Source organism: Apostichopus japonicus, chromosome 11 (assembly GCF_037975245.1).
Source record: "Apostichopus japonicus isolate 1M-3 chromosome 11, ASM3797524v1, whole genome shotgun sequence".
Classification (NCBI taxonomy): domain Eukaryota; kingdom Metazoa; phylum Echinodermata; class Holothuroidea; order Aspidochirotida; family Stichopodidae; genus Apostichopus; species Apostichopus japonicus.
Genome location: NC_092571.1, coordinates 27,254,128 through 27,278,663, shown reverse-complemented (window position 1 = coordinate 27,278,663; position 24,536 = coordinate 27,254,128). Strand labels below are relative to the sequence as shown.

The following is a 24,536-nucleotide window of genomic DNA, read 5'->3' as shown; positions in this document are numbered from 1 at the left end:
CAGTAAATGCATTGTTTGAAATTTATTTTTTTTTTTTTTTGCTTCGATACTATTCTGAAGGAATGTTTCTAAAGATGACACTTTGAGAGTAAATTCTGATGAAGATATCTTCTGTGGGGTCTGGTCCACACCAAGGGCCTCATCATCCTCAAAGATTGCTGTAGTAGTTGATGCCATCAGTTCATTCCTGCCATATCAGACTGACTCTGTCATTTCCACATCTATATGGTCTCTCTTACATGCTACCAAAGGTATTCCAGGTAAAAAGTCTAAATACTGTAGGGCATATATGAAATTTTGTGCTTATTTTGCTATTTTAATAATAAGTTTACAACAAGTACATACATGCTGTATGGGAATTATTTTCAGAAGCTTTGCTCATTCTATAGACCATTGCCTTTCATGACCTTTCATGTTTCATGTAAAATACATTCCTTGTATGACAATTACCATTTCTTGTTGCTATTCACTGGTCAGTTTTGAATAGTATTAGTTTATGACATGTGTATGACATGCCTTCCTTGTGCAACACCGTCTATTTCTCGTTGCTATTCACCAATGATGCACACTACTTTACCCACTTTACCCCCCAAGCAGTGGCAGAGCGTCCATATTCGCCCCCACCCCCTGACGGACTCAAATGGACTGCTGGCCCCATTTTCAGCTCTTTACCATTTTTTACTTATTCGCGATTATTGAATTTTTTATTGCGCTCTCATCTACATATTGACATTTGTCACATTTTGTTGGTATAATTTGGCGATTACACCTGTTCTTCTGCAAATTAGCAAGGCCCGGAAAGGGTCATTTCCGGCGATCTAGGGAGTATCTTTACTCAACAAAATTTCTATACGCTACGCACCAACCTGATGGTAAGTCCATTATCAGGTGTGAATGTTTAGACGGCTTGACACACTGTTGCAAACTCTAAATAACACCAAATGTTTAAATATTCTCTCTATCTATCTTCTTTGACAGAGATTCAGAGTGTCTGTGTACTGGGCTTCAGGCGCGGCGGAACGGAAAAATTATTGGGGGGGGGGGGCTAATGTGTGGAGACTATCTAAGCGGAGCGCCACCATCGGTTGGCGCGGAGCGTACAAGAAAATTTGGGTTTTTTTCAAACCCCCAGATGGCCGGAAACGGCACTTCCCGAGTGTTTTATGCTGTGAATACCTGGCCTTAAAATATGGGTCTCAAGCCTGCAATTTCTCAGATTGCACGTAAAGTCTGTAAAAACATTGTAATATGTATATTCGATGGTGTTTTAAGAGAGTAGCTATTACTCGTAGTGTGCTCGCAAAGACGTTTTTGAGTGTAGTAAGGGCAGTGGCGGAGCTAGGGGTATTGGTCGGGGGGGGGGGCAAGAATGGTGTGTAGGGGCGCTTTCGACACTATCTAAGCGGAGCGCCACCACAGGTTGGCGCGGAGCGTACAGAAACTTTTTGAGTAAAGATACTCCCGAGATTGCAGGAAATCACCCTTTCCGGGGCCTTGCTAATTTGCAGATAAACGGAGAATAAATAGGTGTCGTCGCCATTTTGTCGGAAAATTACACCGACAGAATATGACAAATGTCAATAGGTATATGAAAGCGCAATAAAATAGTCAAAAATCGCGAATACGTAAAAAGTAGTGAAAAGCTGAAAAGGGCGCCAGCAGTCCATTTGAGTCCGTCAGGGGGGGGGGGGGCATCCGCCCTGACTGTATATATGGACGCTCGATCAACCACTAAGTAAGGGGATGTTGGAGAACTGGCTGGAATGAGGCAAGTAATTGGCCTAAGACGAAGTTGTGTTACGCTTACCGGTACTCACACTCACTGCTTCCACTTTTCACGGGGCGTGAAGACGCGGTTGGGGTGACAATGTGGTCTATAGCCAAGGGACGGGCCGAGGGTCCCCCAGCAATCACTAAAATTATTACACCTATAGAGTATACGTGTGCATCGGACAGATCGACAAGTATATGCATTGAAAAATGGGCAGATGTACGTTTCGGAGCCTTGGTAAATATTGGGCGGGCTTATCATGCATTTGCCCCTCAACTTTTTTATTGGGGGGGCTGAGCCCCCCCCCAAGCCCCCCCCCCCGGTTCCGCCGCCACTGCTGGGCTTAATACATGCAGACTTACATACAGAGAAAACACTGAATGCTCTGAGACATCTAGCTAACATACAAATCAGATTATTACCCATTAGACCAACCTTGTCAGCATCAGATGAAGCTGGTGGAAGTTTTGAAATTATCGTAAACAAGAAAAGTGGAAAGGTGAAGAGACAGGTAATGACAACACACGAGTCTGTGAGGGTAGTGGGGGGAAGGGTGGATGGGGACACCTCACAGCCCTGGGTCAATTAGGGGACCCAGAAAATAAGGGGTAAAGTAGTTTATTTGTCTTAATAAGTGGGGAAATATGAAGCCTTCTAAAGGGGGACTGCTGCAGCCTTAACTGCTTGTGACACCACTGTATTCATGTCTGTGTGTTGTGAACAGGAAGTGGTGGGATGTGCTCCTGCATTATGTTGCTTGATAAGTTTTGATAATTTAGTTAGAAATCGCTGTTCTGTTGTTATGATCCTGCACGTTTATGTAATAGCATGTGTATAGCAATCATGAATATATTGCTGTACATTTTGTCGTTGCTTTGTTGAGGTTTGAGAGGTTTGAGAATCTGATTTCTGTAATACTACTGTTTTCACTTTTCATTTAATATCTTTGTTTTAGAAAGAATCCTACACAGTAAATGACAGATCTATTGTTTGTTCAGTGCTGCAAGTTGGTCAGCAAGCATCAACTCCATTTGAAGAAGTTCAGGTAGGTGTCCTCAGATAAGATACACCATAAACTGAATTGAACTTCAGAAGTATAACTGTCACCATATGCCCCTACCCTCCTTCATCCCTCCCTTTATTCACCCACCCCCTTTTTCCCATTTTCTGCCTTTACAAATTTTAAATGTTTTAGACAAATTTAAAAGGGTATAAAACAATACAAGGATCCTAAATGATTATTTTTATGAGCCAGATTTGTTTTATATATTTTATCATGCTGATGACCTTTCAAATACTACCGTAGGATCAGCTGTATGCATATTGTTTTCCTAATTTTCAAGGTTAATTTACTTTTTTTCAGCCTGATCCAACAGCCAACCTGACTTTTAACCTTACTTTGAAAGATTCCGAAAGGAAAGCTAAGGAGAATGTTGTCTTACCGTACACTTCAAGACAAGATAAGTAAGTTTCTCAGCTTCCTTGTCGGTTAAAGTAGCTAAAATGAAAATGTATTAATTTATTACAAACTATTGTACAAAATAGGATTGCAAATGATGTAACCAAAATACCCCTGTTCATTTGTCCACAGTTTATTTTAAAGCGTCATCAAAACCACAATGAAGTCTGTTTTCCTATTCCTGGTTTGCATTTGGAATTTACTAAGTTATAACAGATACATTATTTCCAGCTTTGTTGCACCTTTAAATTATTATTCATATTTATTATAGGTCATCTGATGGAGGTCAGAGTCAGATCTTCTATGAACCAGATGACTTTGATGAGGAGGACCCTGATGATGACCTTGACATCTGAAGGGGATCAGATTCAGATCCATCTAGGGAGCAGAGGATGTTGAGTAGTAGGACCCTGGATATGATGTTGACATCTGAAGGAGATCAGAGTCTGATCTTCTAGGGAGCAGAGGACGTTGAGGAGTAGGACCCTGGATATGATGTTGACATCTGAAGGAGATCAAAGTCTGATCTTCTAGGGAGCAGAGGATGTTGAGGAGTAGGACTCTGGATATGAGGTTGACATCTGAAGGAGATCAAAGTCTGATCTTCTAGGGAGCAGAGGACGTTGATTAGTAGGACTCTGGATATGATGTTGACATCTGAAGGAGATCAAAGTCTGATCTTCTAGGGAGCAGAGAACATTGAGCAGTAGGACTCTGGATATGGTGTTGACATCTGAAGGGGATCAGAGTCTGATCTTCTAGGGAGCAGAGGACGTTGATTAGTAGGACCCTGGATATGATGTTGCCATCTGAAGGAGATCAAAGTCTGATCTTCTAGGGAGCAGAGGACATTGAGCAGTAGGACCCTGGATATGGTGTTGACATCTGAAGGAGATCAAAGTCTGATCTTCTAGGGAGCAGAGGACATTGAGGAGTAGGACCCTGGATATGATGTTGACATCTGAAGGAGATCAAAGTCTGATCTTCTAGGGAGCAGAGGACGTAGATTAGTAGGACCCTGGATATGATGTTGACATCAGAAGGAGATAAAAGTCTGATCTTCTAGGGAGCAGAGGACATTGAGCAGTAGGACCCTGGATATGGTGTTGACATCTGAAGGAGATCAAAGTCTGATCTTCTAGGGAGCAGAGAACATTGAGGAGTAGGACCCTGGATATGATGTTGACATCTAAAGGAGATCAAAGTCTGATCTTCTAGGGAGCAGAGGACGTAGATTAGTAGTACTCTGGATATGATGTTGACATCTGAAGGAGATTAAAGTCTGATCTTCTAGGGAGCAGAGTACATTGAGGAGTAGGACCCTGGATATGATGTTGACATCTGAAGGAGATCAAAGTCTGATTTTCCAGAAGGCAGATGAATTTGATTAGGACCCTGATGATCTTCCCCGTTATTCCTCATACTGTGTATATGTAACAGATTGGCCTGTACATTGAGACTGTACATGCTTTGTGTACAATGACTTTCTCCAACATGCTATAACGTTGCACCAGGAAGTCATTAAATTTCCAATATCCTGGTTCAAGGTATTATTTTCACTTTCAGCTTGCACACAATATATTTCCTCTTGCGAGTTTTTTAAAGGGTGACAGCCCGATATTCATAAGGGTCTATATTCATAAGGTTCATTGTTAATAAGGGTCATCATGCATTAGGTTCATTGTTCATAAGGTTCGCTATTCATAATGAGCAAAAGGGTTCATTGTTCATAAGGTTTGTTATTCATAATGAATAAAAAAGGTTCGTTGTTGATATTTGGTAAAAGGGTTCGATATTCATAATGGTGAAAAGGGTTCGTTGTTCATAATTGTTAAAATGGTTCGATATTCATAATGGTGAAAAAGGCTCGTTATTCATAATAGGACGAAGGGTTTGATATTCATAATAGACCAAAGGGTTCGTAATCCATAATAGACAAAAAGGTTCATTTTGCCCATAACGAATATCGAACCTTTGTTTCCATTTTGAATACTGGACCTTATGAATTGATCCCTTTTTATTAAGAGTAACAAACCTTTATTTCCATTATGAAAAGCGAACCCTTTTATCGAAAAAATGCACGTTATGAATGAAAAACCTTATAAATAGTGACCCTTATGAATAGCGGACCTTATGAATATCAGGCAGACCCCCTTTAAAGCAGCAGTCAGGTTAAACATACTTAATGAACCTTTATTGAGTTCCTCTTATATTATGATGTACGTACAAAGAGGTAGTCTGAGGTGCTGGGAGCTCTGTATATCAATTCAGTGGCGTAGGAAGGTACTTTTGAGTTTGGAGGCTGAAGACTGATGGCCGGCCTGGGGAGGGGTCTAAGGGGGTGTCCCCCTCCCCTTTGGATTTTTTTTTGCATTTCCAGGTGGCCTCAGATGCAATTTGGTGCAATATAGCACACTTCAACCCACCCACTCCATATTTTATAATTTTGCATTTTCACCTGGCCTTAGATGTAATTTGGTGCTCCAAATGAGATTTTTTTCTCATTTGGAAATGAACAAGGGGTTTTCTGACTTGCAAAGCAGGGGGGGGGGGGTTGAATGATACTTCTGCTACTCCATACTTTTCACTGGGGGCCCCCAGCCCCCCCCTGGTTCCTACGCCTTGTATCAATTCATTAAAATCTGTGCAACAGCAACAATGTTTGGGATTCCCTAAAATATATGCTGGCCTGTATTTTGATTGCCAAAATAGCCCATGTATGGATCCAATTTGGCCCTCAATTGCAGCTATATGTGTGAAACCTTTTTACATTGACTGAAAGTTTCAGAATTAAAAACAGTGGATAATTATGCATTAGCTAACAACCGTTATGTGAAACATTAAAGTACATTGTCATAGTTTGAGGAAAAGGTAATGCTCATACAAGGGAAGTGCCCATTAGCAACAGCATGCAAACCTTAATCTATCTTGGCCATATGACAAGCTTTGCATGTGATCTGCCAAACGGATATGTGTCATTTCTCTCGGGTTGTTTGTATTGGACTTTACTTTGTAACATAATACAATACTCCAGAAGTGCTTGTTATGACTGTACTGGTGTAAACAAGAGAAACTTTGACAAGTAAATCTGGCAGAAAGATGACGGGTAGCCCCATGAAGATAACATTATTAAAATAGTTCAACAGGTCTCCCAAACTTAGCCAGCTATCCAGTTTATGCCAGGCTTTAATTCTTATTTCAATTACTGCAGAAAACATACCTTATATAATCATGTGAGACAATGGCAGTGTGATGACATGGGTAAAGTCAAGTGTTTTCTGAATTTTCATAATATGCATAACATAAAGCAGGTTGTCATGAAATCATCAGTTTATCTTATTTTGAGAGATTATTGGTAAACTAACTGGAAACTAACAATCAAACATTGTTTCAAGCAATTCCACATTTCTGTGTATTCTTGCTAGAAATTTGAAAATGATTGAACTTAAAAAGTTCTTTATAGAAATGCTTGTCTTGCAATGTTGTAGGGTCATTTACATGAAAAGCAAAATATGGCAAAGAAGGATTGTGTTGTATTTCTTTAATGTATTTATATTTCAAGTAAATGAAAACTGAATAACTGAAAAATGTCAGGCGCCAAAATACAAGTATTAAGAATACAACTCATAACAAACTAATTGTTTCTAAATATAACTACAAAGGTTTTTGTCTCATTGATTACGTATCAAAAGGTTGTTAAGAGAAGTACTGTACACACGTTTCATGCACATTTTTCTGTTTATAAAGCACTTTGTTATTGGATAAGTTCAATGAAACTGAAAGGTTTAAAAGGGAAAAAAGGGAAAAGGATAAATTATGCAGGACATAATTTTGCTTCAATGGTACTTTCTGTTTTGCTCTTACAAACGCCCTAGGTTATCAAAACCATGACTTTAGAAGTAAAAACGTTACATCATCTGCTTGTAATAGGATGTTCAATTAAATACTTGTTGAGCAATGCACTTTTGCGTAGATGTGTCATATCGTTCATATCATCTCATGTTACAGTGCAATGATGAATCAAAACTACAGTATGAGATGTTTCCTGAAATGTAATGAAGTCGGTATTGAAGAACTTAGCATGCATAGACTCCGGATGTGTGACCTGATAATAAAAAAATAGAAAAATGCATCTTTGAAATCTCCCGAACGGAGTCAGATTTTGCTGAGCTTATTAGAAGATGTTGTTCACCACACTTATATACAGTATCTATCACAAGCACCAATATTGATGGTTGGGGTTCTGTCTCCCTAAAGAATGGCTCACGTAATAACAACATAAATTGCACAGAAAGTTTGTGTCTTCAATTGCCATAGCCAAACATTCACTTCATGATACTGGATTGAGTTTCTCTGCACATTTTCCAAGTTTAGGAAGACATAGTATGATGCATACAGTATCACAAACTATTGTTGAGATGGTGTTTTTTTTTTCAGGTTTAGCTCAACAAACTATTCTTTACAATAATGCTCAATGAAAATAAGTTCATTTTCATACATCATTTTACAAAAATTGGTAATAGCGAACCTTTATCAACACTCTACATTTAAGGCTAAATTCCTTTAACGGATAGTTAATTATCTGACCAGGTGATCCCCTCCCCCTGTCTGTCACCCGTCATTAATACTTTTCCCCTGCTTTACCCATCACCACTTTCAGGCCACCGTTCTAACCTTCAAGGAAATGAAATGCTGTCACGAATGGAACCAAATCAAAACATTTTGTAAAGTGTCATTATTTTTAGTCAATTTCAGGATTCTTTTGGTTCATAAACCAGGTACAGTTTGCTTTGTGATGGTTCCTCCAGGCGTCCAGCTGACAGACCCTAGAGCAGTACAAAGCTGGACAATTTGGACACTTCTTCAACGGTAGTCCTTTAGCTCCGTCACATTCTATGCACTTTCTTATGTGCTCAAATCCATGTCTTTGTCTACACATCATCACTACCTGTTAAGAACAAAGGGAATAATAGGGCTTTAGTTTCACCTTGTGACAGGATGTCGTTAATGGTAAAATTATTACAATTTTAGGTCATAATAACAAAGGATGCCCTTAATAGTGCATAATAGGGACAATGGCTTTAAAGAGACAACAAACTGAGATATATGAAAATGTTCAACACACAGATGCAGCAGAATAATCCAAATCCAAGCTTGATAGTTTGCTGAGCTGTAATATACGACATAATTTGTCTTCTTAACTAGAATGGCCTACATCTTACAGGCGGTATATGATATAATTATATGGACTACACTGACACCTAACATTTTACAAAATTTCAAATAACCTTTGCAAATAATTTAATTGTGTGACAGTATGCTACGTTGATAAGAAGTTATCAAGTGACCATCAATAATAAGTACTAGTGATTAATACTTCTGAATGGGTTCTAATTGGATCAGTGACATAGAACAATGAAAGACATCACATGTTAGTGTGCAATGAACAATATACAATGGATGAATCACTTAGCAGGGCTTAAAATATTAGTCTCTACTATGAGGTCACTACAAAACCCCAGGGTTTATTTCTCCTCTAAACTTTGTTATCACTTTAAATGCTGCAGTTATGAAAGTGAAATATACTCGAGCCTTATTACAATAACACAATAAACGTGATCTGGCTACTTCACCATCTTTCAGAATTAGATGAAAATGAAAATAAACCCATGATTGTTCTATGGCAATAGAAATAGGGGAAACTTCATTTTCCACCGACTTGAACGTTGTGTCACAGTGACAAAGCCATTTAATATTAACATATGATTAGATATGCTTTCGATCTATCTAATATTTCTATGTAGTTACGATTGGATACTCCTATCTAATAACTTATTATTTGTTTTGTAGTAACAACCCATTAGATAATCCTATCTAGTGACTCATTATCTGTCCTGGGGTTGCTACCCATTGAAGACTCCTATCTAATGACTTATGATCTGTTCCGTAGTTACGACCCGTTGGATATTCCTGTTTAAACCCATCATCCTGTGAGGTCTCATTAACCAGAATGAAAACATTTCATGGTTCCTTGCTGCTGTTCATTAGTTCCATTCATAGGGAAATTTCTAACAAAGCCCTAATACAACAACAGCAATTTATGCACACAAACTTTTGTTGCCAAAGTAATGCTAAGCCCTGATATCAATTGCAACACACATCAGTGTGTGAAGGCTATTTACCGTTATCATCATACCAAGTTTGACGAAATTCCGACTAGTAATAGTAGCCAAGTAATTGCAATTTGGAGTATTTCACGTTTGACCCCATGACCTCATTAATATTCATGATATGAGCACCAAAATCAACAGGGTTCATCTACTCACTATGGGCCACCCACCCACCAAGTATGGTAATGATTGGTCATTCCCTTGTTGAGTTATCATGCATACAAACTTTTCATAACGAAATATTGCTAAGCCCCCCCCCCCCTCACAAATATGCATGATATCAATTGCAAAACACATCAGTGTGTGAAGACTATCTACCAATATCATCATACCAAGTTTGACGAAATTCCAATAAATAGTAGCCAAGTTATTGCAACTTGGGAGTTTTTCACGTTTGACCCGTGACCTCATTCATATTTTTTAAATTTGACCTCGTATAACTTCGCACATGAAGGTCACACGGGGTCAACATATTGACATTTATGATCAGAAGGTACCTTTGACATCTGAAAATAGCATCGAAACTGTAAAATTCCCCAAAACACGAAAAGGTCACCAGAGGTCAAATTGAGGTCAAGGGTCACCCAGATGCGGGTCGACAACTGGATTACATTGAAGCAACTCCCAACCTTAACGGACAGTTCGTTCTCAAGTTATCACAAAAATAATACTTTTTTATCATTAATTGACCTTTGGTGACTCGGATCACATGAGCGTTAAGTTTGAAAATATTCCCCTATACTATTTGCAACTTGTCCAAAAATATCAACCGTGTCACACCTTGAAACTGGGAATAATTGCATTAAATGTCTGAAAATTAACTTTGACCTTGTATAACTCCGCACACGAAGGTCACACGGGGGTCAACCTATTGACATTTATGATCAGAAGGTACTTTTGACATCTGAAAATAGCATCGAAACTGTAAAAATCCCCAAAACATGAAAAGGTCACCAGAGGTCAAATTGAGGTCAAGGGTCACCCAGATGCAAGTCGACAATTGGATTACATTGAAGCAACTCCCAACCCTAATGGACAATTTCTTCTCAAGTTATCGCAAAACTACTAGTTTTTTATCATTAATTGACCTTTGGTGACTCGGATCACATGAGCGTTAAGTTTGAAAATATTCCCCTATACTATTTGCAACTTGTCCAAAAATATCAACCGTGTCACACCTTGAAACTGGGAATAATTGCATTAAATGTCTGAAAATTAACTTTGACCTTGTATAACTCCGCACACGAAGGTCACACGGGGGTCAACCTATTGACATTTATGATCAGAAGGTACTTTTGACATCTGAAAATAGCATCGAAACTGTAAAACTCCCCAAAACATGAAAAGGTCACCAGAGGTCAAATTGAGGTCAAGGGTCACCCAGATGCAAGTCGACAATTGGATTACATTGAAGCAACTCCCAACCCTAATGGACAATTTCTTCTCAAGTTATCGCAAAACTACTAGTTTTTTATCATTAATTGACCTTTGGGGACCTCGAATCTTATGACCTTTAAGTTTGAAAATATTCCCCTATACCATTTGCAACTTGTCCCAAAATATCAACCGTGTCACACCTTGGCACTGGGAGTTATTGCACTAAATGTCTGAAGATTAACTTTGACCTCATATAACTTAACACACAAAGGTCACCTTGGGTCACCTTATTCACATTTTTGATCGGTGAGACGTGAATATAGCATCAAACTATAAAAATTCAAACATTATTTCTTTGCCCATTCCCCCCCCCCCAAATACTAGTTTTTTAACATTAATTGACCTTTGGTGACCTCGGATCACATGACCGTTATGTTTGAAAAGATTCCCCTATACTATTTGCAACTTGTCCCAAAATATCAACCGTGTCACACCTTGGCACTGGGAGTTATTGCACTAAATGTCTGAAGATTAACTTTGACCTCATATAACTTAACACACAAAGGTCACCTTGGGTCACCTTATTCACATTTTTGATCGGTGAGACGTGAATATAGCATCAAACTATAAAAATTCAAACATTATTTCTTTGCCCATTCCCCCCCCCCCAAATACTAGTTTTTTAACATTAATTGACCTTTGGTGACCTCGGATCACATGACCGTTATGTTTGAAAAGATTCCCCTATACTATTTGCAACTTGTCCGAAAATATCAACCATGTCACACCTTGGAACTGGGAGTTATTGCATTAAATGTCTGAAAATTAACTTTGACCTTGTATAACTTCGCACACGAAGGTCACACGGGTGTCAACCCATTGACATTTTTGATCGGAAGGTACCTTTGATATCCAAATCTAGCATCAAAACCAAACATTTCCTTTTTTGCTTGTTTCCTCCCAAAATAAGCACATTTTTTCTAATGTGACCTTTGACCTTTTGACCTTGGTTTTAGATGTAGTTTTATTTCCTGATTCCAAAAAACAAAACGAAAAGTCTGTACAGCCATCCTAACTCCGACCGTAAAACTTTGACCCCATATAACTTCGCACAAAAAGGTCACACGGGGTCAACCTATTGACATTTATGATCAGAAGGTACCTTTGACATCTGAAAATAGCATCGAAACTGTAAAAATCCCAAAAACACGTAAAGGTCACCAGAGGTCAAATTGAGGTCAAGGGTCACCCAGATGCGGGTCGACAATTGGATTACATTGAAGCAACTCCCAACCCTAACGGACATTTGGTTCTGAAGTTATCGCAAAAATACTAGTTTTTTATATTTAATTAACCTTTGTTGACCTTCGATCACATTAATGTTATGTTTGGAAACGATCCCTTACCCCATTCACAACTACTCCCAAAATATCAACTATGTCGGACCCTGTCAATGGGAGTTATTGCTGTTTTTAATATATTGGTTTTTGGCATATTTCACGTTTGACCCCATGACCTCATTAATATTCATGATATGAGCACCAAAATCAACAGGGTTCATCTAGTCACTATGGGCCACCCACCCACCAAGTATGATAGTGATCGGTAATTCCCTTGTTGAGTTATCGTGCATACAAGCTAAAGCGTCACACACACACACGCACATACTCACGCAACACACACACACGCCAACCTGAATACATACTGTAGGTTCCTTTGCTTTTAGCAAGGAACCAAAAAGTCTTAAATGGTCCGTCCCTATGTACAGTGCTCCATAAATATTCACAGACTGCTTTCAACATTAAAACTAAATAAAAGGTGAATAACAATGTTGCTAAAAGCATGCTAAACTATAACCATGAAATAAAGTGACATAACTATTTCTGTTCATATTTTATATTGTTACCTTATCCATATGGGCTCTGAATTCTTTCCTTTCTTGTTCTAGAATCACACATTCTCCAACATCTAGAGCAGCTCTTTCATAATCCTGCAAGTGGAAGAGTGCTACGGATCGTCTTTAAACGGCTTTCTTGAATAATTCGTTGTCAAAGTCTATGAGTCGCTCAGCCGCTTGAAAAGAAGAAGGATGACGTCATACTTTTTCATTAAGATTTTAGTTCATTGTTTTTTTGTCTATGTTATAGTTTGCTTTTTTGCTGATTTACCTTCTTCTTATAACATGAATATTAATACTAACTAATATTAAAAAATTAATATAAATTAATAATATTAATACTGTATTTAGACTAGCTTTGATTTTTAGCAGCACTATTAAGTGGTAATACTAGGTTCCTTTCTTTCTTACCTTCTTTTTCCTAAGGGTGGGGTGTGGGGGGGGGGGGAATTGCAGGTCTGACTCTTGACTTGAATACTAAAATTGATAAATAAAACTAAAACCTGATCAATAGCAGGATAAGACTGAATAGTAAATAATCACATCAGCCTGAAAATGGACTTTCTTTGCAAACTTTTTACCAACTTGAATATGTCGGTCGAATGAAATGGTCAAACAATGAAACATAGTGTTCGGTCATTGTTTATATTGTTTCGGCCGATAAGACAAGATTAATAGGACGCATGCCCAGGGGGATGTATTGACCGTTCCATTCATAACTGTGCTGGCTCTATGCTGGGCTACCTGTACCTATTATCCACATTTACCATGCCTAGCATTTAAACGTAATGTAGCACTCTCTCAACGTTCCAGCAACATAGAGATCAGTTCGAAGGACACATTTCAGTAAATAACTTTGAGTAGTAAGTTAAATCTCTTGCTATGAGTTTTAGACTGCTTTTAGGCTCCACATTGAGGTAAAGGCATCTGTTCACCCATATGTTTGGTTAATGTTTTGGTACACAAAACAGAGATGGTTTTGTTTGAATTTTTCCATTCACTCCAACTCTGACCCCAACTGACCCCACACACTGACCTACTGATCAGTGCACACAAAGGCTGTAAAACTGTACAGATTCAGTCCTGAACGCCCCTACACTGCAGGCTGCATGACTGCCAGTCAAGAAAACGCTACTAAGCACAATGCAAAACCATCCATTATTATACATGAAAAGACGTCTACTTCATTTTTCCTTACAATTCTTGTGAAAAGACCATTTGAATAGAATGCATGAAGAGATATATTGATGAAATGGAAAGTTAATAAATTATAACATCCTTATATATCACAAGCAAAATAGAAACTGCAGTCAAATTTCATAATTGATATCATAAAAACAATGCATTTTCAAAAGGTTTGATTTAATGAAATCTACTGGCTTTAATATATATTTTTTGCAACGCTATGTATATTCAGTAAATATCTTGTAAGACACTGTGATATTGTCTCCTAGAATTTCTTCTCACAATAAACATAATAATTGCAACAAATTGAAATACAGGTCTAGGTGTTAAATACTGCAACTCCAGAAGGTCAACGATTTAAAAAGGTCTCACAAAGATAAAGTACTACAACAAACTAACACCAAACATATATCTGCAAACCATCAACTTACTTAATACTTAAATTCTAAAAAGGTTAACACGCCACCAACCTCCTAAGCATCTCGCTACAGCTATGTCACAGTCGTGAACGGCTTTTTGGTACTGTCTGTCCTTTAAGTAACACTGGGCTCTGTTACAATATAAAGTTACCATCAGACTGTTCCTGTCCAAGAAAATATTCAGAGGATAAAATCATAAAATTATAAATCATATTAAAAGCTAGCTCTGTGGCTTCACATGGCAAGGGTAACTCCTCTGAAAGAAAGAGAGACAAAGTTGTCTCATCCTTGAGGAGTAGACTACATTAGGGGTTTCTGCTCCCCAGCTGTGGGGAAGGATGGGGGCTGCCAAATCCAACACAATAACATTAGAATACCCCTTGTCAGAATAAGAATGGCAGACAAAATAAAGGTCATTTCCTTCCTCAGCTCAAAGTTTGGAGTAGCTAAAGTGCAAAATCCTAAAAGTTCTTATTTTCCATCATGTTTACTATAACTTTGTCAAAACTACCTTACAATCTTTGACATGAGGACATGTCTGTGGAAATCCTGGTGTTACTGCTAAAACTGCTTTTGTGCTGATGAAATTTGTTAACATATGTTTGAAAAACCACACAAACATTACAGACCAACTGTAGAAAATCGACTTTTAATGTAAGATTCTAGGTTTATTGACTCTGTTGCATATATCACCCAAACGAGCATCTAGACAAAGCAATTAAGATAACAATCTGCAGGAATGTCTTTGTTCTTGGTATTCTACAGGAAGGTACGGTCACTACAGGAATCGTACAGGAAGTTATTATATTAAGTATGAAATATTCTGAAAATTTGCAGTTTAAATAGTTCAAACTTTAAACTGAATCAACTTAATAGATGTTATATACGTATACAGTTGAAGTTTGTAGGAAAATATATATATATATATATATATATATATATATATATTTATATATATAGAAAGAGAGAGAGAGAGAATTCAGTTTCTATACTAGCTGTAAAAGAATAAAAACCAAAAGTACATTCAGAAAAGAAACCGTGCTAGGCGCAATGGGAAAACAAGCAGAGATTATATCTAATGAAAAGCACATTTCATCTTCTGACCTAGTATGATCAGTTTCACCTCTCATCAGTAACAGTTTCATTTATGTTGCAAAGCAAAACTCTTTTCTGCAAAGAATGCTCACAAAAGGCAATGTATTGATCTCTTAATTCTGTTTTCTTAGAACTAAGTGATTCACAAACTCTAACACAAGAAATCTTCATGACTGCTTACCAACTTATTTTTTTGCCATCTGTTTTCACTGTTGGAGGGCATTTTTCAATTGCTAAAGTGTATTTCTGCACAGCTTCCTTAAATAAATTCTGTTTAAAGAAACTGTTGCCCTCCTCTTTCAGGGCGGAGGATTCTTCGATATTGTAATGAACCCGGGGAGGGCTATTTCTGTAACATGCATCATACTTTCTGAAAATTGAAACAGCAAAACAAATAGAAAGATGGTAATGATGTTTGACACACCCTAGATCTACTATCCGATATACTTACTAAGACTAATTATTACAATCACCTGCATTTACAGGGAATCATTTTTCAAAGTGCTATAAAAATGAGCAAAATGAGCTAAAATGAGCAAAATGCTATACAAAATAATCACAATGCTATACAAAATGAGAAAATTGCTCTACAAGATGAGCAAAACACTATACAATATAAGCAAATTACTGTACAAAATGAGACAAAATTAGCAAATTGCTATACAAACTGAGAAAATTGTTATACAAAATGAGCAAATTGCTATACAAAATGACCAAATTGCTATACAAAATGAGCAAATTGCTATACAAAATGAGCAAATTGCTATATACAAGTGCAGATATGTATAGCAGTGTTTGTACATGGAGAAAGGTAAGAGCCAATTTACAGATTTCTATGTCCTTTTTCAAATGAATAAAAATTTGCTTTCAGACTGCACTGTAAACACGGTTGAAAATGCATGGATACACAAATTGTGCAAGTAGTTATTTATCTTTATTTCTTCCCTAATTAAATATTGAGTGCTCCTCTGGAAAGCAGTGCTCCTGCACTGAGCACGACTACCCTCATTAAAGATGACAATCATCAAAAAATTAATGAAAGCATTTATAATAATTTAAAAAAATTAAAGTAGGACTTGAAGCCTGTAATTACAAGAGTATAATATATATATGAGGCCTGGGTCTAGGTAATCAAACAGATGAAAATTAATAATCAAGACATATATCAGACAGAAAAGTGGGATGTTTAATAATGAATCAAGTTTGTAATATCAAATCTAAAAGTGCTGATACTGTACTTTTATTAAATATTTACAACAAGAATTATTACTAGCCAAGTACTGGTTTTTATCAAGTACTAAATACATACTAAGTATAATGTTGCTGACTCTCTTCGTTTAATTAAATCTATGCAATATGTAAACTCCTTGCCAAATGACGTCATAACATACCAAGTCCCTTTAATACTTCTTATCAAATCTTTGATGTACAGTATCAAGTCTTAAAATACTGAGTCTCTTACCTCCTATCAAGTCTTTGCAATATGAAGTCATAGCATATAAAGTCCCTTTAATATCTCTTATCAAACTTGGCTGTATCAAGTCTTAAAATACTGAGTCCCTTACCTCCTATCAAGTCTTTGCAATACAAAGTCATAACATATCAATTCCCTTTAATATCTCTTATCAAATCTTTGCTCTATCAAGTCTTAACATACTGAGTCCTCACTTCCTATCAAGTCTTTGCAATGTGAAGTCTGAACATAGGCAGCAGCTCTTACTTACTTTTTATCAAATCTTTTACAGGTTGTAACTAAGTCTGAGATATCTTTGCTGTATCAAGTCTTAATATACTGAGTCCTTACTTCCTATCAAGTCTTTGTTATATGACGTCTGAACATAGAACAGCTCTTACTTACTTGTTATCAAATCTTTTACAGGTTGTAACTAAGTCAGAGATACACAAGCCAGAATCAGTCTGTGGGAGATAAGCAAAATGAAAAACTTGATAGATATCAATGTCAAAGGTCAAATTGAGGTGACTATCAGCTAGGTCACAAAGATATGTGGAAAGTGCTTGCAGTTTGGTACAAATGGGTATCATATAAAGGAAACATATACAAAGAAACAGGTCAGATCTACCTCAATATATCTTTCTCTAAACAAGTTCAAAAGACTTCACTGGTCTATGAATGGCTTTATACGTTTGCAACAAGTGAAAAGAAATATTCCTTTGTAAGTAGCATCATAGAAAGAGAACAAGAAAACCAGTGGAATGGCAGGCCAACTCAGGAAGTTTTCAGCTTTCAAACAGGAAATTTCAAGGACACAATTTTTCCAAGTGTGTATAGAAACGACAGGAATTGGGAATGACTCACGAGATCATCTCAAAACCATACTGCAGCTTGCTGTATAACTCTAGATCAATAGAAACTAAATATCTCATTCAGTTTAACATGGCAGTTACCATTAACCACAACAACCATTACCCCTGATAATATATGTGCATATTAATTTCTCTTAAAAAACATGCTTGGTCAGTTTAAATTTTTTGTTGATGGGCAACTCTGGAATATTAATAACACAATAAAGAAGAATAAAAGATGCAACAGGGAAGTTTCCCAAGCTTGAATCAGACGATCCTTTCCTCACCTTGTCGAAGAAGAATTCTTTAAAGAGTTCGATTTCACGAGGTGGAAAGTGTTTGAGGAATCGGCCGACGTCGCTCTCGGCTAAAATCTGAAGAAAAGCCAACGCGAAGACGTTGACCGTCTCCTCTACGGAATACAGACTACGAACGGCAGCTTGACAAAAAACCTGAAATGGGAGAAAACTTCTTAAGAATTCTAAAAATCAAGGTGATACTTTAACGAAGACACACTGCTAGATGGTTTCACCCAGTTAAGGTTACTGAGTTGGTGATTGATGAAGTCGATTCCATTTTCTTCGTAATTCGTCACCTCAGACAATTTGTATGCACATAAGCACTACCAATATTTCTGTGTATTCTATATTTTAGCTGTTCTTTTTCCTATATTTGGTTCCACCCTTGTGGTGGCTTGTAACTATAAGTCACTATGACGAAGGTATTAATAAATAATATTAACAGATCGACAAAATTCTTTCCATTTAATCCAATAGAGTTAAATCTGACAAAATGTTGATACAATGGTTTCCTTCAATTTCAAATCATATACCTAATTTCATTTTTGAAGGTGAAATAACATGATCAAAGGATGTTCTTTAAGGTTGTCAGTCTTTCCTTTATTGTAAAACACCACCAAATTGCACTGGACACAAAACGTAGTTTTATGAAAGGGCTTGTCATCTGACAAATAAACTATGGTCAGTAACATGAATCTCTTCAATGCTTCAGGTTGTCAGCAACAATGGAGCTTCTGATTGAAAACCTAAACAGATTTTATTCTCTTATTGAATCTCTTCAAGTTTAATGCAATATCTCCATCTTGGGAGTCAAAGTTTGATGCATTGCAATGATTCGACAAGTTCTGTTTAGTAAAGTGACTTTCCAGTCAACTCAGAAAGTTGGGAACATTCTTAGTAAAGCTGCCTGGAATATTATCCTCGTTGAAAGAGATACCTTCAATTACTCAAAGGGAATGTCCGTTCATCATTAATCTTATGAATTAAATAAATTCACACAAACGTGTTATTGAAGTCTGTGAATTTACTGAAGCTCAATGATCTGTTCAATCTAAATGTTCTCAGTTTTGTTTATCGTTTGTTACTCGAAATGCTACCGAACACTCTGAATGCCTCCTTTACACAGAACTCAAACATCCAACTCTATCCAACTCTATCAAACTCTATTAATGCTGCCCTCAGAGCCTTATGGCAAGTAAAACATGAAATATGTAAACTGTACTTTGGGAGTTTGTGTAGGCTGTGTAGCCTACAGGTCCTACATTTGATAGGATATTTCAACACATCAGTCAAGCAATAGCTTTGTAGAACTTTAAACTAGTGCAAGATTCCCATTTCACAGGAGTAGCTACATCCTTGACTGACATTGTGACCCACAGATGGGGTGAACATTTCTAATCAGTGCCCATCTTGAGCTACAATGTCAATTCTATGAGATAGGGAATATTAATAAATCATTGCCAATAGATGAAGCAGGATATGAAATTACAGTTTAGTCATAGGGCAAGCCTAATAAGGAAGTGAAAAATTTGATGATCAACTTTCAGTTTCCTGGCCATTTGCTTGCTAAACATTAATAACAAGCTGACTAAACAAACATATTCACAGTTTAGTATGTTAATAATACAGGGAAGGTATAATGACAACCAGCTATTCTGCTTTGATGATCAATTATCAATTCCTTTCAGTTTATAGTCTTTTCACAATACACTCCCATAACTTATCAAGTTTAATGTATCACATTGATAGTTGTGACATGAAGTGTTCTTAGAAGCTCTCATGGCTGAACAAACAAGAACACACAATGTTAGAAAGAAAAGTGCTAACAGAAAGGAAGCTAGACAAAGAACAGGACATTACCATATGTGTGTACTTCTTTAAACATGAAAATGTTTGCTTTATATTACTGGAGACTTGACTTAGTACTCAGGTCATATCTCCCTCCATCTATTCAATTCTCTAGCATGACAGTCTGCAGACTATGCGGTGCGACCCAAAAACAAATCACATTTTGTTTTCCTTTTGGTCGAGGCTCACAGTATTATTGCAGACGATGTAAAAACATCAACAGCTTTTTGAATGCCAAAGGAGATCTATCTATCAAGTTATTTAACTTATTTTGTTATCAGATCAAAAAGGAATGCTAGCTTTCATGCATTCTGAGCATCAATTTCAAGGAGTGGGGGTAGCGTTGGTCATGGCTCAGTCCTCATACATGATCCTGAGTTGTGTGGTACCCTCATAACAGTTTTACCTCTTTACCTAAGTTCCTCAAACACCACAACCACACCCCACTCATCCCACACCGCCCTTAACCTTCTTCTTGCTCCCTCAAATATTGATATAAGGACGGCAAAATGACATAGCACAAGGGGAAAGTACTAAATCAGTGCAACATAAAGATCAATAAAGAAGGTGTAGGCGAAGGAAAGTAACAAAGGAACTGATGTTTAGATTTGAAGAAATCATTATATGGTACTTTCATCTTACTCAGGATACAAATGTTTGTGTAAGAACCTTGAACATAAACATCGGATAAGTTTCATTCTTCAACCTTCTACTCTTCTAAGGACAATGACATCTAGTGAACACACAAACACAGCTGACCAGCAAATTTACCAAAGCCATGAAGGAAGTAATTTCCCCTTACAATGATCATTCTTTCTCCAGACCAATTATCTTATGCAAGACAAAGGGCTTGAACACTAGCATTTCCCTATCACATTGCTTAAATCTAATGTATTGAAAAATCTGTGGAATACATTAGGTTACAAAGACAATTTCATCCTCTCTAACTATGCTATATTCGACATGACTCTACATGGCGTTAAATATCTACATATCCACTGTGATACAGTTCCCTGTTAATAACAGGAAAAACCTTGTATGGAACCACTTGTCACCATTTGATATTTTTGCCTAAGTTTCAAGAAGGGAACAACTAACTCACTTGTTTTTCCCCAAAGACTATTTTAACCATCCCCTTCCCCTTCCCTCCAATGTTTGTGATTGTGTTACATTTTTCGAACAACCAAATTTCCTGTGCAGAAGACCAAAACGCAGAAAATTTTCGCAGAAATTTGCCCGGGAGGATTCATCTCTTGTATCAGTCTGCCTTGGCACCAATCTGGCTTGGAGCAAAACTCAAGATTAATTTGTTACCATTGAGATAGGTTGAAGCATTGGAAGGTTTGTCAGAATACCTTGTAAGTTTGTTTACTTTTACTGTTCCTGTTCTTCAACTCAAATATAGATGGCAGTCTTCACAATTTATTCAACTGTGTGGAGGAAGTCATACTTACACTATTGCTCAAAGAGGGCAGTCTTCAAAATTAAAATATAGAGGGCAGTCTTCAAACTTTTATCAAGTGTGTGGAGGAAGACATACTTACGCCATTGCTATAGATGGCAGTTTTCACAATTTAATCGATTCTGTGGAGGATATCATACTTACATCACTGTTTATAAGGTGGTCTCGCGGTGAACCTCTGTGCCTGGATAGTTTGGTCACTACTTCTAGATACAGACTCAGGGCTCTTGCATTAGGATAGTGCACTGTGGAAACAAGAAAGATTGAGAAGTAATCAGAAATCAACTTCTCCTTCTTCTGTTGATTCCTATCTAATATTACACACATCTCCACAACAATTCCATACTGGTATTTCTATGTTCTAAAATACATCGGAAACTTAAACCACTGCCCCACATTTGCAAAAACAAATTGACTATGAAACATATTGACTAAAATTCTTAAACTTTTTAAATAAAATACTCGCTTTATAATTCTAGGTAAAGACTGTTCACAGACAAATATTTTTTTTTCCATTTTGATTCTCCTGTATGAAATCTTATCCTACTGTTGGATATATATCATGCTATCATTTGGCAATTTAACCCAATCTCCACGACCCATCACACTGTAGCCGAACGTCACCTGACTAGACTTGACTAACGAGCTGTCGCATGGAAAGCAGTGATAGTCGGGCAAACGTCATGCCCTCTAACATTTACATATTTACCTGCACAGGCTTATTGCAGTGGGTATTAAGCAGTCTGATAACAGTCTTTTTCTGTCCCTAAATTAATTGGTTGTTGAATGTATTTCATAGTGTTCCATTTGAGAACTTGTTTTCTTTTTTTTATCGCCAAGGGCTTCCTTCGTATTATTGCCGTCATCTTTGTTGTCGTCGTCTTTGTCACCATCAACACTGTTATTATTATAGCTACCAATGACAACTTAATCAAGTAGGTAAACAGCTTACCGCAATGAACTCCTAAACCTTAATGTATGGTTAACAAGCTATCCCTCAGTGTCAGCTAAATAAGTTGCAGGCTATTCCCCATCGCCCTTTTAATGCTGATGTGGAAGTTACTATAAATGGAGTTCACATATACAAGGAGTTTATGTGACGAAGTTTCGTGGTGCACGTATAGATCATAAACTGAACTGAAAGAATACCTTAAGAATTTAATAATAAAAAAACTTTCTAAAGGTATCGGAAAAAGAGTGGCGTGCTTTATATTTATACTGTGCAATTTTTGTTCCATATTTCAACTATTGTGCAAAAGTATTGGGAAATAATGAAGGAAAAATATAGATACAAGGAAAATCAAATTCGTATTTCTGCTCAGGGTCAAACTTTGAAATTTCCTTGATTATAATATTAAAATTGTAAATTTATCGTACCTTTATATTTAAAAAAAAACGTACAAACAAAAGTTATTAGAACCTCGGATGGTTTCAAGTTAAGTATATATATATATATATATATATATATATATATATATATATATATATATATATATATATATATATATATGAAAACGTAATGAGAAGGAAAATCCAGAACAGTGAAAAAACTTTCAGCCTCCACCGGGATTCGAACCCAGGCCTCCCGCTTTGTACGCGGACACCCTAACCAACTAGGCCATGGACGCTGATTTATATGTCCAGAGGTTCGAAACCGGTAAGGAAGGACGTAATTTCACTGTAGGCGTTTGACACCTGTATCGAACAATACTAGTTCTGTTGTTGGTGACATATTTAGCCTTACTCTAGAGATCAGACATGATGCTAACCAACTCGAAAATCATTTGTTATTCCTGAAGCCGGATCTCGAAAGAGATACTTTAAACAGACTTTATGTTAATAGAATGGAGGTAAACGACAAAGGCAAATGAATATATATAAATGAAAACGTAATGAGAAGGAAAATCCAGAACAGTGAAAAATCTTTCAGCCTCCACCGGGATTCGAACCCAGGCCTCCCGCTTTGTACGCGGACACCCTAACCAACTAGGCCATGGACGCTGATTGTATGTCCAGAGGTTCGAAACCGGTAAGGAAGGTCGTAATTTCACTGTAGGCGTTTGACACCTGTATCGAACAATATTATTTCTTTTTTTGGTGACATAGTTTGCCTTACTCAAGAGATCAAACATGATGCTAACCAACTCGAAAATCATTTGTGATTCCTAAAGCCGGATCTCGAAAGAGATAATTTGAACAGACTTTATGTTAAAGGAATTGAGGTAAACGACAAAGGCAAATGAATATATATAAATGAAAACGTAATGAGAAGGAAAATCCAGAACAGTGAAAAATCTTTCAGCCTCCACCGGGATTCGAACCCAGGCCTCCCGCTTTGTACGCGGACACCCTAACCAACTAGGCCATGGACGCTGATTGTATGTCCAGAGGTTCGAAACCGGTAAGGAAGGTCGTAATTTCACTGTAGGCGTTTGACACCTGTATCGAACAATATTATTTCTTTTTTTGGTGACATAGTTTGCCTTACTCAAGAGATCAAACATGATGCTAACCAACTCGAAAATCATTTGTGATTCCTAAAGCCGGATCTCGAAAGAGATAATTTGAACAGACTTTATGTTAAAGGAATTGAGGTAAACGACAAAGGCAAATGAATATATATAAATGAAAACGTAATGAGAAGGAAAATCCAGAACAGTGAAAAAACTTTCAGCGGCCACCGGGATTCGAACCCGGGCCTCCCGCTTTGTTATCGGACACCCTAGTATCTCTTGATCATTCGCGGCCCAGTCATATAGTTCTTGATTGATAGTGAGAAACTTATTGTCATGTTTTAAGGGTCGCATTGGCTTTCATTGAATTCAAATTATGTATTCGATCATCATGTATCATGCCTCGTGCCATCGACACGAATTGAACGAGACTGACTGGAAGAACAAAATGCACATCACTGACAGGGAGCTCTAGCAGGTATGTGCAAAAACCTCCAAAAGGTTTATGGACGATAGCTCGATTTGCAAAAGATTGCTTTAAGTGCTGTTGTAAGTTCCATAAATTGTAACTGCCGCAATTTTCCGGAAACGCCTTCTAAATATAAACTCTATCCTGTACATAGTGTCGCACTGCCATAAACTTTATACGCCAAGTTAGTGAGTAAGATGTATCGCCAGTGGTGATGTATGAATGCAGCATATAATTTTATGTGTCACGGAGAGATTAGGGATCTTACTAACAACTTCCTGCTGTTTCTTCTGGGATTCAGTGCTTGAGACTGCTAAGCATACGATTT

At 37.3% G+C, this 24,536-nt stretch overlaps 3 protein-coding genes and 1 long non-coding RNA gene across 6 annotated transcripts in view; 2 read left to right on the top strand and 2 right to left on the bottom strand.

Annotated features, from left to right (window-relative positions):
• The window catches only part of LOC139975557 (uncharacterized), a 466,508-nt gene that overhangs the window by 267,400 nt on the left and 174,572 nt on the right, over positions 1-24,536 (bottom strand). The gene's annotated exons all lie outside the window — the stretch shown is intronic.
• The window catches only part of LOC139975547 (uncharacterized), a 199,342-nt gene that overhangs the window by 31,699 nt on the left and 143,107 nt on the right, over positions 1-24,536 (top strand). The window lies entirely within an intron of this gene.
• The window catches only part of LOC139975539 (elongator complex protein 5-like), a 133,212-nt gene that overhangs the window by 5,755 nt on the left and 102,921 nt on the right, over positions 1-24,536 (top strand). Inside the window, exons 4-9 of one of the 3 annotated variants that reach the window (XM_071983546.1) lie at positions 61-260; positions 979-1,006; positions 2,117-2,282; positions 2,727-2,816; positions 3,135-3,235; positions 3,502-6,977. In XM_071983546.1, the coding sequence (XP_071839647.1) occupies positions 61-260; positions 979-1,006; positions 2,117-2,282; positions 2,727-2,816; positions 3,135-3,235; positions 3,502-3,586 (670 nt within the window). In that variant the 3' untranslated portion in view covers positions 3,587-6,977. Of the gene's footprint in view, positions 1-60; positions 261-978; positions 1,007-2,107; positions 2,283-2,726; positions 2,817-3,134; positions 3,236-3,501; positions 6,978-24,536 lie in introns of those variants that run through there. The other 2 variants (XM_071983545.1, XM_071983544.1) reach the window with 2 other exon arrangements.
• Positions 7,354-23,418, bottom strand: LOC139976357 (uncharacterized). The gene is made up of 8 exons (XM_071985050.1): positions 23,403-23,418; positions 21,431-21,531; positions 17,965-18,129; positions 17,232-17,290; positions 15,555-15,743; positions 14,330-14,442; positions 12,684-12,850; positions 7,354-8,178 (listed from the first exon to the last, which is right to left on the bottom strand). The coding sequence occupies exons 1-7, from the start codon at positions 23,416-23,418 to the stop codon at positions 12,798-12,800; spliced, it is 696 nt and encodes a 231-aa protein (XP_071841151.1). The 3' UTR covers positions 7,354-8,178; positions 12,684-12,797.

Coding starts and splice junctions, on each gene's coding strand:
- LOC139976357 (XM_071985050.1), bottom strand. Junction 18,130..21,430: donor ACCACCTTATAAACAGTGAT/GTAAGTATGATA, acceptor CTCCCATTTCAG/GTTTTTTGTCAAGCTGCCGT. Junction 14,443..15,554: donor GATGGCAAAAAAATAAGTTG/GTAAGCAGTCAT, acceptor TTTCTTGGACAG/GAACAGTCTGATGGTAACTT.